This window comes from Pygocentrus nattereri, chromosome 11 (assembly GCF_015220715.1).
Source record: "Pygocentrus nattereri isolate fPygNat1 chromosome 11, fPygNat1.pri, whole genome shotgun sequence".
Taxonomy (NCBI): domain Eukaryota; kingdom Metazoa; phylum Chordata; class Actinopteri; order Characiformes; family Serrasalmidae; genus Pygocentrus; species Pygocentrus nattereri.
The window spans coordinates 33357167-33375048 of NC_051221.1; the positions used below are offsets into that span (position 1 = coordinate 33357167).

The 17882-nt window shown below is 38.1% G+C and overlaps 1 protein-coding gene across 6 annotated transcripts in view; it reads left to right on the forward strand.

Annotated features, from left to right (window-relative positions):
- myrf (myelin regulatory factor) overlaps positions 1-13711 on the forward strand; it is a 33217-nt gene extending 19506 nt beyond the window's left edge. For 4 of the 6 annotated variants that reach the window (XM_017706721.2, XM_017706723.2, XM_037542840.1 and 1 more), the window contains exons 8-27: positions 87-282; positions 444-520; positions 1146-1256; positions 2852-2951; positions 3561-3761; positions 3877-3985; positions 5175-5284; positions 5576-5736; positions 6249-6321; positions 7270-7352; positions 7464-7532; positions 8628-8711; positions 9211-9287; positions 9811-9924; positions 10322-10552; positions 11495-11588; positions 11756-11818; positions 11894-11999; positions 12086-12160; positions 12246-13711. In XM_017706721.2, the coding sequence (XP_017562210.1) occupies positions 87-282; positions 444-520; positions 1146-1256; positions 2852-2951; positions 3561-3761; positions 3877-3985; positions 5175-5284; positions 5576-5736; positions 6249-6321; positions 7270-7352; positions 7464-7532; positions 8628-8711; positions 9211-9287; positions 9811-9924; positions 10322-10552; positions 11495-11588; positions 11756-11818; positions 11894-11999; positions 12086-12160; positions 12246-12335 (2224 nt within the window). In that variant the 3' untranslated portion in view covers positions 12336-13711. The remainder of the gene's footprint in view (positions 1-86; positions 283-443; positions 521-1145; positions 1257-2851; positions 2952-3560; positions 3762-3876; positions 3986-5174; positions 5285-5575; positions 5737-6248; positions 6322-7269; positions 7353-7463; positions 7533-8627; positions 8712-9210; positions 9288-9810; positions 9925-10321; positions 10553-11494; positions 11589-11755; positions 11819-11893; positions 12000-12085; positions 12161-12245) is intronic. The other 2 variants (XM_037542841.1, XM_037542842.1) reach the window with 2 other exon arrangements.
- The last annotated feature ends 4171 nt before the right edge of the window (positions 13712-17882 follow it).

Here is a 17882-nt window from a genome sequence, read left to right on the forward strand (position 1 = left end):
GTGCTGCAAGAAGATATAAGGGTAAAAATTCTCTTTCTCTTTCTCTCCCCCTTTTTTTTTCTCTCTCTCTTTTTCACTCCCTTCAGCCCAATGCCTACGTACAGGGTAGATGCTGACAAGGGTTTTAATTTCTCTTTGGCTGATGATGCATTCGTGTGTCAGAAAAAGAACCACTTCCAGGTCACTGTATACATCGGCATGCTTGGGGATCCAAAATACGTTAAGACCAGTGAAGGACTACAACCAATAGAATGCTTTTACCTGAAACTCAATGGAGTCAAGGTGAGGAATAAAGGAGAGTTACTGTAAAAGGCCTATAAGTGAATTTAAATCTGGTCAAGTACATTGATTTATGTGTCAAATGTGTTACTGTAATATCTGTTTTTACAAAATTCTGCTCCATTGTGAAAATAATATGCTCATTAAATGTTCTGACTGCACAGTTGGAAGCAATGAACCAGACCATTAATGTGGAGCAGTCACAGTCTGACCGCAGCAAGAGACCGTTTAAACCTGTACTGTGAGTTTTCTATCACCCATTATCACTCATTTACTACAGTACAGCAGGACATTTACCAAATGTATACTAGTGTTAGACCCAGACATTTGGAAAAACCTAATTTTGTATTAAAGTTGTGATTTAATTCAATAATAACTAAAAGCTAGATACCAGAAGATATTTTAAGATCATGATTTTATTCAAATTTCTGAGTTTTGGGAACACCAGTTATTAAATGATAAATAATGTAATGTAATTATTTATTTTAGTAACTGCTTGATCTGACAGTTTTCTGATCTAAGATTTGATCACCGTTAAAATATGAGGCATTCAAAATGTTACATTTTAGAAATTTGTTTTTAATGTTATGCAGATTTCTTAGTCATTATGATAATCTATAGCTTTGTGCTCATTCTGAATACATTGAAAGTTTCATCAGATTTACAGATTCATACAAATTGTTTGAAATTTACTAGTACTAGTATCAGAATCATTGCCACCTGCAACAAAGTGGTTTTTTTTTTATTGAAAACATAGTGTACTTGAATATGTTTTATGAGTGCTTCCTTTAATGACACAAGAAAAATGTAGCCAAACTATGTTTACTGATTCTGTGGAATGATTTAATGGTTTGTGTTGGTTGTAGGGTGACTCTGCCTCCAGAACAGGTTACTAAGGTAACAGTGGGCCGACTCCACTTTAGTGAGACCACAGCCAATAATATGAGGAAGAAGGGCAAACCAAACCCTGACCAGAGGTAGGAAACACATACATAATTACAACCCCAATTCCAATGAAGTTGGGACAGGGGCAACAAAAGACTGGGAAAGTTGAGGAATGCTCAAAAAACACCTGTTTGGAACATTCCACAGGTAAGCAGGTTAATTGGAAACAGGTGATGTTATGATTGGGTATAAAGAGAGCATCCCTGAAAGGCTCAGTCGTTCACAAGCAAGGATGGGGCAAGGTTCACCACTTTGTGAACAACATTGTTGAGAAATGTTTCTCAACATGCAATTGCAAGGAATTTAGGGGTTTCATCATCTACAGTCCATAATATCATCAAAAGATTCAGAAAATCTGGAGAAATCTCTGCAAGTAAGCGGCAAGGCAGAAAATCAACACTGAATGCCTATGACCTTCGATCCCTGAGATGGCACTGCATTAAAAACCGACATCATTCTGTAATGGATATTACTACATGGGTCAGGAACACTTCAGAAAACCATTGTCAGTGAACACAGTTCGTCACTCCATCTACAAGTGCAAGTTAAAACTCTGCCATGAAAAGCGAAAGCCATATATCAGCAACATCCAGAAACGCCGCTGGCTTCTCTGGGCCCGAGCTCATCTGAGATGGACTGACGCGAAGTGGAAAAGTGTCCTGTGGTCTGACGAGTCCACATTTCAAATTGTTTTTGGAAATCATGGACGTCGTGTCCTCCAGGCCAAAGAAGAAAAGGACTGTCCGGATTGTTATCAGCGTAAAGTTCAAAAGCCAGCATCTTTGATGGTATGGGGGTGCGTTAGTGCCCATGGCATGGGTAACTTGCACATCTGTGAAGGCACCATTAATGCTGAAAGGTACATACAGGTTTTGGAGCAACATATGCTGCCGTCCAAGCAACGTCTTTTTCAGGGACGTCCTGCTTATTTCAGCAAGACAAAGCCAAGCCATATTCTGCATGTGTTACAACAGCGTGGCGTCGTAGTAAAAGAGTGCGGTACTAGACTGGCCTGCCTGCAGTCCAGACCTGTCTCCCATTGAAAATGTGTGGCACATTATGAAGCGCAAAATACAACAATGGAGACCCTGGACTGTTGAGCAACTGAAGTTGTACATCAAGCAAGAATGGGAAAGAATTCCACCTACAAAGCTTCAACAATTAGTGTCCTTAGTTCCCTAAACGCTTATTGAGTGTTATTAAAAGGAATTGTGATATAACACAGTGTTTTGGAACGTGTAGCAGGCATCAAATTCAAAATGAGTGAATATTTGCAAAAAGCAATAAAGTTTATCCATTTGAACATTAAATATCTTGTCTTTGTAGTGTATTCAATTGAATATAGGTTGAAAAGGATTTGCAAATCATTGTATTCTGTTTTTATTTATGTTTTACACAACATCCCAACTTCATTGGAATTGGGGTTGTACAAACACAAGTATATAGACATATAAGCTCACTGAAACTTGCAAACTTGCAGAAGTACAGCACTGTACTGTTTAGTTTACAGTTTTCCTGCTTCAGCAGGGCTATTCACATACAAATTTATCAAACTGTTAAGCTGAAAACTTTCACACAGAGAGCCAACTATGATGTATGATGTATGAGAAATTGTGTATGTGTGTAGGTACTTTATGCTGGTGGTGGCTCTCCAGGCTCAATCCCACAGTCAGAGTTATACGGTGGCGGCGCAGGTGTCTGAGAGGATCATCGTCAGGGTAACCGCTGTCAGTCTGGTCGTGCTCCAATCACTGCCTGTCTCTGTGTGTCTATGTGTCATTCTGTCTAAAGGAGGCATCCTCCTTTGACACTCTCATGTTTTCTTTTGTGTTGTTTCTCATGAACATTTTTAAGAACGTCTAAGAATGTTTTTAAGAACTTGATGAACTGCTTGTATATACATACTTTCCCAAACATTATGTTATGGATATGCTAATGTGTAGCTTAAGTTTAATATACACACTGTCTAAAAGTCATCAGCAGCCAGGGAAATGGTTTAGAAGCATTTGTCTCAGCAGTAAGTTTATTTTTGCCAGTATAAACACTATACAGTTATATGATTTGGGCAGCCCTAGTCAAATTAGTTTTTCAGTTTTGTTGAGATTTTAAATAAAAATGAGTAACATATAAGTGTTTACTGACCTGATAAACAGCTTTACAAATCATTTTCTCATGATCTTATGACTTTTGAACAGGACTATATATACATACTGTACTGTAATAATGCTGCTATAATATTTACTATTGACTTTTTGATAATAGTATCAAAGTATTTAGTTTATTATGCTCTCTCTCGTTTCTCTCTCTCCTTCTCTCTTTTTCTTCTCCTGTCCTAGGCATCTAACCCAGGTCAGTTTGAGAGTGATAGTGAGGTGTTGTGGCAGAGGGGTCAGCTTCCAGACTCGGTCTACCACCATGGCCGAGTTGGCATCAACACTGACCGACCTGATGAGGCACTGGTAGTCCACGGCAACCTCAAGGTCATGGGCTCTCTTGTACATCCCTCAGACATCCGCACCAAAGAGAATGTGAAGGAGGTGCGTGTGTATGTGTGCGTGTGATCTGTAAGGGATTGTTAACATTCTCTGACCTGACTGTAATTTATGCTATATAGTTTACTGTCACCAGATCATTCAAAATATCTCTCTGTAGGTGGACACCACAGATAACCTGAAGCGAATTTCTCAAATGCGATTGGTGCATTACCAGTACAAGCCTGAGTTTGCTGCTACTGTGGGCATTGATAACACCGCAGAGACCGGTAACCACATCAAAACTATATATAACTATATAACTACAACTATATATATATATATGTGTGTGTGTGTGTGTGTGTGTGTGTGTGTGTGTGTGTGTGTGTGTGTGTGTGTGTGTGTGTGTGTGTGTATTTGTATGTGTGTGTGAACATGAGTGTTCATGAGAGACAGCTCTTTTGTTTATACATTTTATTTAATTTGTCTGCTGTTTACTTTCGGAAACCTACTGCCATTGCATCTTAAATTCAGAGTCACAGCTGTGTGCTTCCAAAAAAGCTGTCCCCACAGATTTCACTGACTTTATGTTCCTCTTCAAAGAGACACTAACATTCACACAAGCAAGTATTCAAACTCACCTTAACTACCTTACAGGTCATTTTCTCATGTGCATCTGAAATGGCTAAAGGAGATATTTCTGAGGAGATGATATGAGATCATCAATTATGTCAGCATCAGTTTCCAAACAGTATTTAAATCTTTTGTCTTTTCATCTTTTTGTTGAGAGAAAATCAAGCTCCACTCTTGCTTAAGATCTAAAAAGATCCACAATATGAACTTGAAAGGACATGTAGTTGTCAAGAAGGCATTACTGAGAAAAGGAAATAGACAAAAAAAGAAGAAAATGTGCAAATCAAGCAAAGAAACTGCTGGTGTTCTCAAAAACGATGGACTGAATACCCCAGAGACCCCCAAAATCACTGAATGTGTTTGGGATTACTTGGATTCTGAGGAGCAGAAAATGCAATCGACTTCTAAGACTGAACTTAAAAGGAGGACAAATATCCCTGCAGATCTTTATAAAAACAAAAGTCTTTTGAAAAGAATAGAAGCTGTAATAAAGGCAAAGGGTGGAAACACTAAACTCTAAAAGCATGTATTTTTTGTTGAAGCTTCTGGGTAATGCTCTATTTTTTTCTTTCTACCTGACTCTGAGAAATAAATAACTTATACATAATGGCAAAAATGGCATAATGGTTTTGTATAAGTTATTCATTTTTTAGAGTCAGGACGAAACAACTATATAGTACAGTACAGAATGGCTGTTTTGACAGTAAATAATGAAATTTGGGGTGTTTTTTTTTTTTTTTGTTTTTGTTTTTTTTGCTTAGTACTGTGTGTGTAGCCTTTTGCACCACTGACACAGCTGCAGATTTGTACTCACCTTATGCGTGCATTTGTTTGTGTTTACATCAGGAGTGATAGCTCAAGAGGTTCAGAAGATTCTTCCAGAAGCTGTGAAGGAGGGGGGAGACGTAGTGTGTGCCAATGGAGAGACCATCCCTAATTTACTGGTAGTCAATAAGGTGTGCATATTGACTCCCATGCGCCCATGCAAATTTAGAAATGCTTTCATAATATGCTGTGTATAGAGTAGTGTGGGCTGCTTAATTGTCACACAGTGTAGAAATTGAACTTCAGCCCTTGGCGGATTCACAAACAATATCAAGACAGCATGTCATAAATATATAAAATATATTAAATTAGAACACTTGTATCACACAAGCAAACACCTAAAATGTATTTGATGTGCAGACATGACTTACGTTCACACAGTAATAAGAATGCATTCTTTTGTCTGTGGATGCATTTGTTAGGAGCGTATCTTTATGGAGAATGTGGGAGCCGTAAAAGAACTGTGCAAACTGACAGATAATCTGGAGACTCGTATCGATGAGCTTGAACGCTGGAGCCGCAAACTTGCTAAACTACGACGCCTTGACAGCATGAAAAGCACTGTCAGCGGGGGTACAGTCAGGTGTGTGAGTGCAAGCACTTATGCAGTCTTACCGAAGACCATTCAGACATTCACTTATCAGACCATTTATCACTTTTGGTTCGCAGCAAAACCAAAGAAAAAATTTGTATGTGATTCTTGATTCTTTGATTCTTTCTCACTTGATAACACATTAGTATTGTTCTATATAGGGGTAAACCATTTTATGTACTAAATAGCTGAAGAAAGCATGAATCAGTAAATTAATTCAGACACTTACCCATCATCTGTTTTAATCAATATTTGTCAGTTGCAAAAACAAATGTTAAGGGGGGGGGCGCAGTACAGAACTTGGCTAAGTTACATCAGTAAGTACAACAGCTACCATTCATTGTTTTTCTATGTGATAAGCAGCAAGTAGTAAACACCTTAGTGTTTTTTGTTGTAAACCTGGTTCCTGATTAACAGGCCTAATGTGGATGCCACTGCTGGTGTGTTTGTCTGGCATGAAAACAAGCATTGTAAACAGATATGTTGTTCTTTTGTCATTTCAGCCAGTCAGGAAGCCAGTTTAGCAGAACAGGTAGTGGTCCATTTAAGAAGATAACTGTCAAATCAGGAAGCAAGGTAGGCACCCTAATGTCTCTTTGTTGCAAAAGGTGACATTGTTTTGGTTACCCTGAGGGTTAAAATGCGTAATGCATGAGAAGGGATGAAATGTAGTGGAATGGGATGAATTAAAGCAAATATTATATTTCTAGAAGGAAATAGTGGATGTTCAAAGGTAGCAAATGTTGCTTTTGTCACAGCATTTTCACTGTCAGAGTAATTATTTTCCCATGGTTTGACAGTGTTGGGGTAGTTACTAAAATACAGCAATCCATTAAAAATTATTAATTACTTTTCTAGAAAAGTAATCCCAGTACTTATTACTTCTACATAACTCTCTACAAAACCCACACACATCTGTGTCAACTGCACAACCTAATTGTCCTTTCAGTAGTTGCAAAACACTGCAAAACATATTCAGTGTCTTAAGGTAAAAAAGTAAATACCCTGGTTGCCTTACAATTTTGAGTTTGTTGTACTTTGAATACTAAGTTAACAGAACAATAATCTGTGTTTTACATTCTGTTAAATTATTATTATTATTATTATTATTATTATTATTATTGGAATTTCAATGAACTTTTTAGGGCAAACCAGTTTTTTATGTATAAGATCTAAGCATTTTTACAGTACATCATTTAAAAGTTTTGTTCCTGCTTTTGATAAGACGCAGCCAATTATATAAACATCAGATTTTATTTGAAAACCTAGACCTACCATTAGAAATGGTCCAAGCTGCCTCAAAATAAAATCCTCATGAATGAAATGTTAAGCCTACACAGTAGTCTGGTCTGTGAGATTGGAGCTTATTCTTCTTTAGCACAGGGATCTTTCATCTTTAATTCCACTTTAAATAAACAAAGATGCTCAGAAATTGTCAAGCAGGCTGCAACTGCCAATGAATACAAGACATTTAATGAAATAGTTCAGGAGAGAGGTTGAAAGCTGTTTGGAATGTGTTTGCAGAGTGCCGTTCCAGAGCAGGGCTGCTTGAGCCACAAGTTCCTGCAGGGCACCATTCTAGCCCTGGTCATCATTATGGCCTTCAGGTGAGAGAAGAGAAACCACTCTGAGCTGGCAAATAATAATAATATGTTTAGCGTATTAAAAACGGAATGTCTTCTGTCCTAAGTGCTATTTCCTCTTTCTCTTTCCTTTAGTGTCATCTCAATGTCCATTCTCTATGTGCTAAACATGCATCAGCATGGAAACGTAGCTGAGGTTGATGGGTATGTATACATTAGAGCTCCAGTTTAATTCTCATGATGAAGACCATAAACCCAAATATGTGATCTTTGTATGGATTCCAGTGTTGATTTGTGGTGTTCAGTAGATTAAAAACAACTAAAGCAATACTCTGTTATCAGTTAAGTCCTTCTGGTACCCAGTAGGTTTTTCAGCATTTTGCCGGTGAACCACCAGAGTGCATTAGTTGCAGTTACAGAAAGTCCTAAAACATGTGTTAATGTAATGCAGTTTGTGTTATGCCTCATATATTTATCTAAGAATAGTACATAGCTGTGACAGATTGCTATGACTCTTATAATCAAATCTGCCTGTTTCAAACTGCATTTACATTACATAGAAAGAAAGCACTGTGGGCATGTCGCTAAAAAAAGGTTAGTTGCCCAATGGAAATAGTCTAACATCCTTTTTAATCTGATTGGCTGTTGGCTGGCTTCTCATTTGCACAAAGTTGAGAAAAGCTCAACCTTTTACCACTCTCTTCATGTGTTTCATGCCACCGCCACTCCCACAATCCTCCACACAGAAATGCCACTTGTGTCCGTATAAATGGCCTTACCACACTGTAATGTGAATGCAGCATAGAGAATTATATAATGCCTTTCAGTATATATAGATACAAGGCATTTAAACAGTTAATTAGGTTTTACATTAGATACGTAGCCTATACTCATACTGCTATGACTTACATTCGTGGTTTGTTTAACCACACTGTGTGTCACCATGGGAACCTCATGTGCAAAACATAACATTATAAGACTTGTTGACCTGAAGCATTAGTGAGTCAATATGCAAAAGAGCTTTAGTGAGGCACTAAATGACATCCACTCGATACTGATGATTACTGTTAAGAAATCCTTTTTTCGTTGTTATTTGTTTATCTGAGTCCTGTCCTTGAAGTTGGTCTTGATAGTGGTTTTGCTCTGAGACACACACACTCTTAATTTGCACATTCTTCTCAACATAACTTTTTTTAAGGAAAAGATGGGTTTTTTCCCTTCTAGTCTTGAGTGAATTGGTGTGTTCGTTTTTTGTTCTGTCTCGTTCTCTCAGTCTTCCTCTTTGTCTTTTATTTGTAGTTCTTTCTCCTCCTGTGTTCTCTACATCTCCTGGATGCCTTTCCTCACTGCCACTGTCACTTTCTGTCCATCCATGTGTTCATGGTATGCTCTGGGTTTTTTCCCACCTGTTTTTCTGTCTTCAGTCCTTTTTCCATTTTCTGTACAGTGGGTAAACTTGGGCTTATTTCTTTTAAAATATTTTTTAGAAATGCCACCACAGCAATGTAGGTTGATTAGTGACTGTGATATAGGCAAGGTTCAAAACTAAAGCAAGTATCTCTGAACAGTTCCAGTCATGTTCAAGTAGTTGTAATTAAGACTATTTAGGCTTCTTAATTTATTTTCGATTAGATAGTAAAATCCTCATATTCCACACATCATAAATATTTGGCTTGGTATAGCACAAACATATTCTCAGAAAAGTGTAATTTAGTGCACTTTCATAGCAGTGGCAGTGTTTGAGCAATCTGTGTAACAGTCCCATTTAAACGTCTGATCCAGGTCTCTCTCTCTCTCTCTCTCTCTCTCTCTCTCTCTCTCTCTCTCTCTCTCTCTGCCCCTGCAACCCCCCCCCCAACCCCCACCCACCCCCCTCCCCCAGGTCTCGCTCAGCACTGGGTTCCTCTCATAAGGCCGTTTATTCTTCTCCCAGATATCCTATGTCTACACTCTCTCCAGGTGCCAAAACATCAAATGAATACAACACATGCTAATATAATCACATGTGATTTCCCTTGTAATGCAAATACAGACAAGTGACAAATTAAGGTAAAAACCAATATAAAGTTTGTTAGTCTTAGTGTTTGGCTACCACAGACCATCAGTGCATCCACAGTGCAATGTTATATAGATTGTACATCTCTGGAATTGTACTGGAGGGATATCACCCTCATGTAGGATATCATACTCATGTTTTCTTCTTGCTATTTTGATCCAAAGTTGAGGTCAGCTTGTCCTGCACATTTATACATGCAACAGAATGTGTTAACTTAATTGCTTATATGCATCACTCTGAACACCTGACTGGAGGCATCAGCATTTATTATATTTCTCCACTCATTTATTCAATTTTTTTCCTTGAATTTGTCACCCATCTGTATGTCTGTTTGTAAAATAAAGTAACATTTTTAAGCCCTGAGTTTGTGAGCTAATGGAAAACAAAACATTTCTCAAACTCTCCAATTGTTTCTCATAAAAACAGACACCACCTCTCCAACTTTGCCTAATCATCCAGCTTGCTGCCCTCCAACAACTGCTACAACCAACCAGTCGGCTACTGTCAGCTTGTTGCCAAGCACAAACCAATCCACATCAGGTACTGTAAGCAAGTCATACTTTGTAAGTTAGTAAACAAAAGAAAGTCTGAATTCTGATTATCCATTTCAAATCCCACACTTTTTTCAGTGTGATTGAATGCGTGAATGAGAGTGCTTGATGTAGAGCCTACAGCTGAGCACTACTCTCAGTGGGAGTGTAGTGTTGTATTCAACATGTCTGTGGCTTGTGTTTGTTCTCCAGCTTATACTGGGCTGCTTGTGTAGTGAGGAAACACATTCATGTTTTCACCCCTCAGTCCTCTTTGATTACATAGTGCCTGTATAATTAGCTTTGACAGAAAAGGGCTTTTCTTAAAGTGTAGCAAATGTAATTGATCCTTAGAGTGGAAGATTATATACTCAGTTTTTCTCTGTTTCGTACTCTCTTTCCCTCAGAAAGTAGTCCTGCTCCCACCATCACTACTATAATCAAGAAGGCAAAGTCTCGGGTTCTGGATAAGGACAGCAGGAGCAGGAACAGGCTCAGTCACACATCTGCCCCTCTTTTCCTCAACAAGGTCAAGAAACCCCCTCAGCCCCCTGACATTGACACCGCAGGTGCCAGCAACCGCCTGCCTGGGGGTCAGCAACCTCTGCCTCGAAGGCAACGCAGCACAAACACAGAAGGTACACTCTTTGTTTTATGGTTAGCTATACACACACATGTTTATCGCTATTGTCAGAACAAAACCTCATATCTCTATTTTTGTAGTTTTTCAGTTTTTGACATAATTTGCCCTTTACATTGTGTGTAAATTTCATGACAGGAACAAAAGAAATGGCACAAAATGACTTGGAAAAATGTAAAATAGGATTTTTTCTTCTCCTGTAAGTTTATCATTTTGGACATAAGAGGTTTTGTTCCGACAGCTGCAATATGTACACATAAAGCCAACTGCAAATTAGAGCTTACAGTGGGCCCAAAATTTTGATCTAAACCTGAATACAGCCCTCTAATGTATAGACTTTCCTTATTGCACTGTTCTCATGCTTTTATAGTGCTGATATAGCAAAAGGTTAGCCTACACTTATTTAATCTTAAAATGCTACTTCTTTGAGCATACAACATAAAAAGTTGGCCAAAACATTTAAATGTGCTTTTGGCAGCACTAATCTGTACTTCCTTGAATGCTTTCGGTGTTTATTTCCTGCATGTACATTTTCTCATGAGAGTGAACCTTGTGAACCCCTCATGTGAGTTATACCAGCGTACCAGACCAATAAATATTTCAAGAAATTGAACACGAGGAGGAAGAATAAAGCAGGAGGAAATACAACGTAAAATCTCTTAAAAGAGGAAGGAGGGCCTTAAGAACCCAATCTTGACAACCCCCCCCCACACACACACCCCCACATCATCTAAGCCACTTACCCTTCTGGGTCGCGGTGCGGCAGGCACGATATGCCCTAGACAGGTCGCCAGTCCGTCGCAGGGCCAAGCCAGACCCATATTTGGAAAACAATGTCTGAACCCTGATATGTTGTTTCTGATGTTTAAACTGACAAAGGTGCCTTGTGTGAGGTTTCCCTCTAGTGTTTAAAGTGGTCTAAAGCTGTTTTCACATTCAGGTGGAAATTTCCAGCCATCTCTAAATGAACTTTACATTCTTGAGACTAATCAGGAATTGAAGACATTGAACTGTGCTTCATCAAACAGTTGCAGGTATGTGTGTCTCTCTGCAGAGAGACAGTCTACATCGGTTTTATCAGGCTTTTTCTCTGACACATACTGTGTATTTCTAAGTAACATTTCCAGTGTCTGTCTTGTGTCCCTGCTTACATTATTAAGAAAGCATTATTTGCAGTCTCTCTTCTTTTCTTTGTCCATAGCTACACAATATTTTTGCACAGAAGTGAAAATTCATCCATGTCCCACATCACTCTGTACATGAGGTAAGTGCACATACGAAGTGTGCAGTGTATTGCCTTCACTACGGCCATCTCTCTAGCAGTTTTCTGTTCCTTTAGGTCCTCTGAGGTCATGTGGGTGAGGCGGTGTAGAGTCACTAGGGGGCGTTCATGTGTAAACCACACAGAGACTGAATTCTCTGAGGAGAAGAGTGCCCTATCAAAGGTAGCACATTATCGATCTATATGGTAAGCATAGTAGCTGCAAGAGGATTTTCTCCTGTTAAAATGCTTTTATGCTGTTCTTTCCAGGGGACCACTCACATGTGGTCAGTTCCAGTGACATCATTCCAGGAAGTCACCTACCATTTCCGGGTGTCACTTTCTGTGAGTTAAAAAATAATCATTATTAACCTGACACTTTGTGCACTTCTATAAACCATTCAGCTTATGCATCTTTCCCCTTCCACAGGGTGAGGTGGGCTGCTCTAATGAACAGGAAAAGCAGGACAGCAGGCAGTTTTCTGATTACTTTTTCTTCGTTCAAAGCAGGTGTACTTAAGCCTAATTGCCTAAAACGCCAAATGAACACATTCTCATTCTCATACACACCCTTTGAACCTTTTTAATGTTCACCCCATTACAGCGTGCCTAAGGTCGTTTGCAATTTTGTCAGACTGAACTTTGTCAGAATGGTGAATAACCTTTATAGCTTACTGTCTTCATTGTGTGTGTTTGAGAGAGAAAATAGGAGCATGTGATCAGATTCTTAGTGTCTGAACAAACACAGCTTTTTACCTGTAGGAGGTATCAGACCCCATGAAAACATTGACTCACCCACCCAGTACTTCCAAACGCACATACAGTCTTTCCGTATTCTTTGTTTATCATCTGTTCTCTAAAGCCACCATAGGTACTTGTGTGTATGTATGTGTGTGTGTGTGTGTGTATTAGGCACTTAGGGAGTGCATTTGTCTGCTCACTCTGCCTTCCTTTGTGTGTATATTGCAAGTATCTACTGACTCTGCTTTTTCCTATTTACTGTAAATGAGCTACACTGACTGTGACTAGTGACACTACTACCTACACAGACCATCTGTAGGTTACCCATGATATGTAATACTTTAATGGAACAAGACAGTTTCACTGGATAAAATAAGTAAAAATTTGTAGAAATACAGTGCTGTGCAAAAGTCAGAGACCAGCCGTCATTTTCAGCATCAGGAGAGAAAACGAAAACATTTATCAGGAAATTGCACAGAAGCAATGTATTTAGTGCACCCACCCTTTACCTTTATTACAGATTATGGTTTTGTTTTTTTTCAGAAGACCTGCTTTGAATTTTTCAAATAAATCTGCAGGGATAGTTTTCCAAAACTCTGACATTCAGTCTTAAATGTTGATTGGTTGCATTTGCTCACTATCTATGCAAACCCAAACACATTCAGTGATGTTGAGGTCTGGACTCTGGGGTTGTTAGTCCATTGTTCTAAGAACACCAGCAGCTTCTCTATTTTATTTGCAACTGTTCTTTTTCATCTATTTCCTTTTCTCAGTTACAGTTTATTGACAGCTGCACATTCTTTCAGACTCATTGTGCTGAGTTGTTCTCACAGTGGAAGTCCCCATTGTGGGACTAATAAGGGTCACTTAATAAGGATGGATAAAAACACCTGTGGATTTTTTTAATGTGAGCTCCTGCTTTAATAACCTACAATTTGGCAGATAAAATTTGACACCTCTGGTTTATCTGATGGTGACAGTTTTTATGGTTTGCCAAGTCTAGGACAGTTATTAGGTTGCTTTGTCTATATACACTTACCAGCCACTTTATTAAGTACACCTGTTCAGTTGCTTGTTAACAGAAATAGCTAATCAGCCAATCACATGACCACAACTGAATGCATTTAGGCATGTAGAGGTGGTCAAGACAACTTGCTGAAGTGCAAACTGAGCATCAGAATGGGAAAGAAAGAATGGTTGTTGGTGCCAGATGGGCTGGTCTGAGTATTTCAGAAACTGCTGATCTACAGGGATTTTCACGCACAACCATCTCTAGGGTTTACAGAGAATGGTCAGAAAAAGAGAAAATATCCAGTGAGCGGCAGTTGTGTGGGCGAAAATGCCTTGTTGATGTGAAAGGTCAGAGGAGAATGGGCAGACTGGTTCGAGATGATAGAAAGGCAACAGTAACTCAAATAACCAACCAGAATCTCTGAGGAATTTTTCCAACACCTTGTTGAAAGTTTGATACAAAGAATTAAGGCAGTTCTAAAGGCAAAAGGGGGTCCAACCTTTTACAAGCAAGGTGTACCTAATAAAGTGGCCGGCGAGATTATTTTGTATATGTCTGTTCTATTGACTTCCTTTTCCTTATGGATTATCTTATATCTAATCTCCTCAGAAATGTCTCTTGAAAATAATAACTTGTGCTTAATAGTGATTTTGACTGGAAATTAAAGAAATGAAGGTGGTTTAAGATTTTTTTGCATAGTACTGTATTAAGTATGCAACCCAGAAGCAGAAGCGGCTTAGAAGATGTGTGTGTGTGCGTGTGTGTGTGTATGTGTGTGTGTGTGTGTGTGTGTGTGTGTATTAAGTATTGCATAAAAAATACAGTACAATGTTGAAGTGACATTTTAACAATGTTGCTATGGGGTCACTTCAACTGTTGTTTCAGAACACGATTTATCGCTTTCTTTTTAAATGGTTTTCTATGCCCAATAAGAGCACAAAGGACTGGGTGGAGTTTTTTTGTCTGTCTCTGATGTGCAGGGACACTGTCAGACTCACACATTTGGTAGTGAGGAGTCGTCTGCCCACTTATGCATTCAGTGTAAAGAAAACCTAATTGAACTTACAACTGGAAACAGTCATCTAATGACCTGAATTGCAATGTAAAGGAGACATTAAAAGCCTTTTGTGGTGTTTCTATTGTTATTAATATTATTAAGGTAGGTCTGAGCCACTGAAGCCATAGTATTATAGCATCTCAAAAAGACAACCACTGGACCTTAATGAAAAATCACTGGATTTAGGAAACTGGAACTCACTGCAGGAATACACTGGAAGAACTAGTAGTCACACTTAAAGTCTTACACTGACTGTCTCAGAAACACTGGATTATAATGCCATATTAAAAATGCTTTAATGACAATTATTTCTTTGTTTAAAGAAACATGTCACCTGTGCAACTATTGATCAGAATGGCATTTAATTGAAACTTCATGTCCTAACAGGTTATTTTTCTCCATCCAAATGTATATAGATTGTCTATTATATTTTTACAGGTTTATGAATTATGAATACCTACCATAATCACATCTTCCCTGTATTTCTTTTCTTCTTTTTTTACATATGGTTCATATTTTTCATGCTTCATTAGACCTGTGTTTTCCAGGGGAAAATCATTTATGTAGTACACATAGAAACGTTTCTGCAATGCAGCACAATTTTTATCTAGATCATAGTACTTTACTGTCAGGTTTGTATTCTTTTTACATGTATACTGTCCACATTAATGTAAAAATAACATGATTAATACAGGTTCAATATATGTATGCAATACTGAAAAGCAGTAAAATAAGCCATAAGAGACTATGGAAGGAGAAGCATGCAATAAGTTTGATGGTTATGTTTTTCTGATTTTATGTTTATTGAACGACCACAGTGAAATCAAACTATGAATCTGTGATGAGTTTAGGTTTAAATGTTCATCCATGTTCTGTACTAGACCAATAGATTGAAAATGTCTGAAATAAATCTTGCTCATTTTCAGCTGAACCAAGGAATAAAGAGAGAGTGTAAATGAAGTGGATGAAATGAAATGTGAGAGAAGTGGAGATTATTGTTGTTGTTTCGCCTGCTTTAAGTAGAAGCAGCCTACATTGTCCAGTGGCTCTTACTGGAAAATGCATTGGGCAGCTCCACACTATGCACTGTAAATAATATTATATTTCTAATGACTTGTATTCACTGAACTGCTTTTTAATGCTCTGGGAGGAATGCAGTGTGATTTTATTGTATAAGTTCTGTAGTAATCAATATTCATTACATCACTCACTCTTTCTTTTTATGCGTTACTCTTCATTAATAATAATCACACTGGATTTGTGTGTTTGTATAATGAACATAAACCTCATTTATGAAACCTTTTTTTCCTCTTTGTAATCTTTGGTATTTCATTATTCAGGTAATGAAAACAACAAACGAAGGAAATCAGTTTTCTATCTCCTTTTTCACTTTCATCATCTATGTAGCCCAACGCTGGTGTGCTCTTAAGTATGAAATAGCTTACTTGATCATTTCTTACTTGTATTCACACTGTCCTTTTGTTTTGTCTCCCTTTTCATGACCATTTTAATTATTTGTTGTCTTATCATTGAAGTATACTGATCCTATAATATGAATGCATGCAGATATGGTGATTAAATTAAATATTTCTGAAAGCTGAGACCCACATTTCGCTTGTGTGTTTGTGTGCATTGTTTCTAACAATGAAAACAGTCCATAAGGCCAAGTGTCATTAAGACCATAGTAATCCAATTAAACATCAAGCATATTTAGTAGAACCCATAATCTTAAATTCCCTTTTGTCACATGGCTGTCAGTTCATTTACCACCAGTAATCCATAGATCCTCCATGACTGGCTGAGAGTAGAGGAGCACTACTGTCCGCTCAGAGTCTGTACTCTCTATCCACAGTGTGCTTTTATCTGTCTATGGGAAGGTTCTTGAGTTTGGCCAAGACATAAAGAGTCCATATCATGACAAACTGAATTTTTTCACTTTTTTTTAAATAAAGGAGGTTGGTGCAGAGTGTAAACACTGATAAAGTTTCAAATTGTACCATTAACTCGCTAGTCTATGCATTCCATATATGGAAATGAAGCAGCAAATACAGACTGTTTTGAATTCTTCTTTTTTCAGCAGCTCCCCTTCTTTACACTGAAATTACAATGAGCATTTGAGCCTGGACTGCTTTCTGAATGAGGCGCAATCCAGGACAGTCAATCAGAACAGAGACCGTTTAACTATGTTTGTTTTAAAGCAACAGTAACAAATAGCAGCCCGTTGGGTTGTAAGATAAAATAATGTTGGAAAATGTTGGAAAAATCGATTAAGGTTATTTTTGGAACATTAACCCACACAAATGTCATAAGTGCATCTCAGGAAAAATACAAGAAATGTGTGCCCATTAAAGTCTGGAAAATACAAAAAAAATAGCATTTTCTGAGAAGGTGATGGCGTGGAGATGATTTGTGACTGAAATGGTCATATATCATCTCCACAAGCAGTGTTTCCATGCTGGAACGTTGTGTGTGCAGTGTCTTCTGTCATATTTTCTCCATATCTATGCTGATATTTCTGCACAGAATTGAACATTCATGCATGACTCACATCAGTCTGCATGTTAGGTGAGCACAGAGGTTTTTGTGTAGGTGTGTCGGTGTCACCAGAGGGCGCTCATGTCTAAACCACACGGTGACTGCGGCTCAGTCTCAAACAACAGCCAACACAGACATTTCATCTATGGCTTCTGTTCTCCAATAAAACTAATTTGTAAACCTGTGTTTAAAGCAAGTTTTTATTAAACTTACACTTGTAATGAAGTTGCAAATAAATCTTAAACTGAAACATTTAACTGAAAAAGTTATTTCCTAAAAAGTTACTACATAATGGAAACTGTCTGGCTTCAGTGTTTTGTTCTTATGATAATTTTAAGAGACAGTGACAGACTAAGGCCAGTTCCACAGTAAGGACGTCCACTTTTACTGGAGCAATATTTTACCTTGGGTATCTTTATTTTAACTCAAGTACATCCTGTGTACTTCGTCCACCACTGATTGACGCACAGGTTGAGAGGCAGTTTGTGGCCATGAAGGCAGTGACGTGGATCCACAACCAGAAAGGTAAACTCTCCATTCTCACCAGAAATCACTGATCAAAACCCAAAACAGTTACACTTTACACAAAATGTGTACAATGCTCTAAACTAAAATGTTTGTTGCATTAACAAAAACAATAAGTTCCATTATTAGGTCTCTTTTACTGCAGTGATGATGATGATGATTTGTGCGTGTGTGTGTGTGTGTGTGTGTGTGTGTGT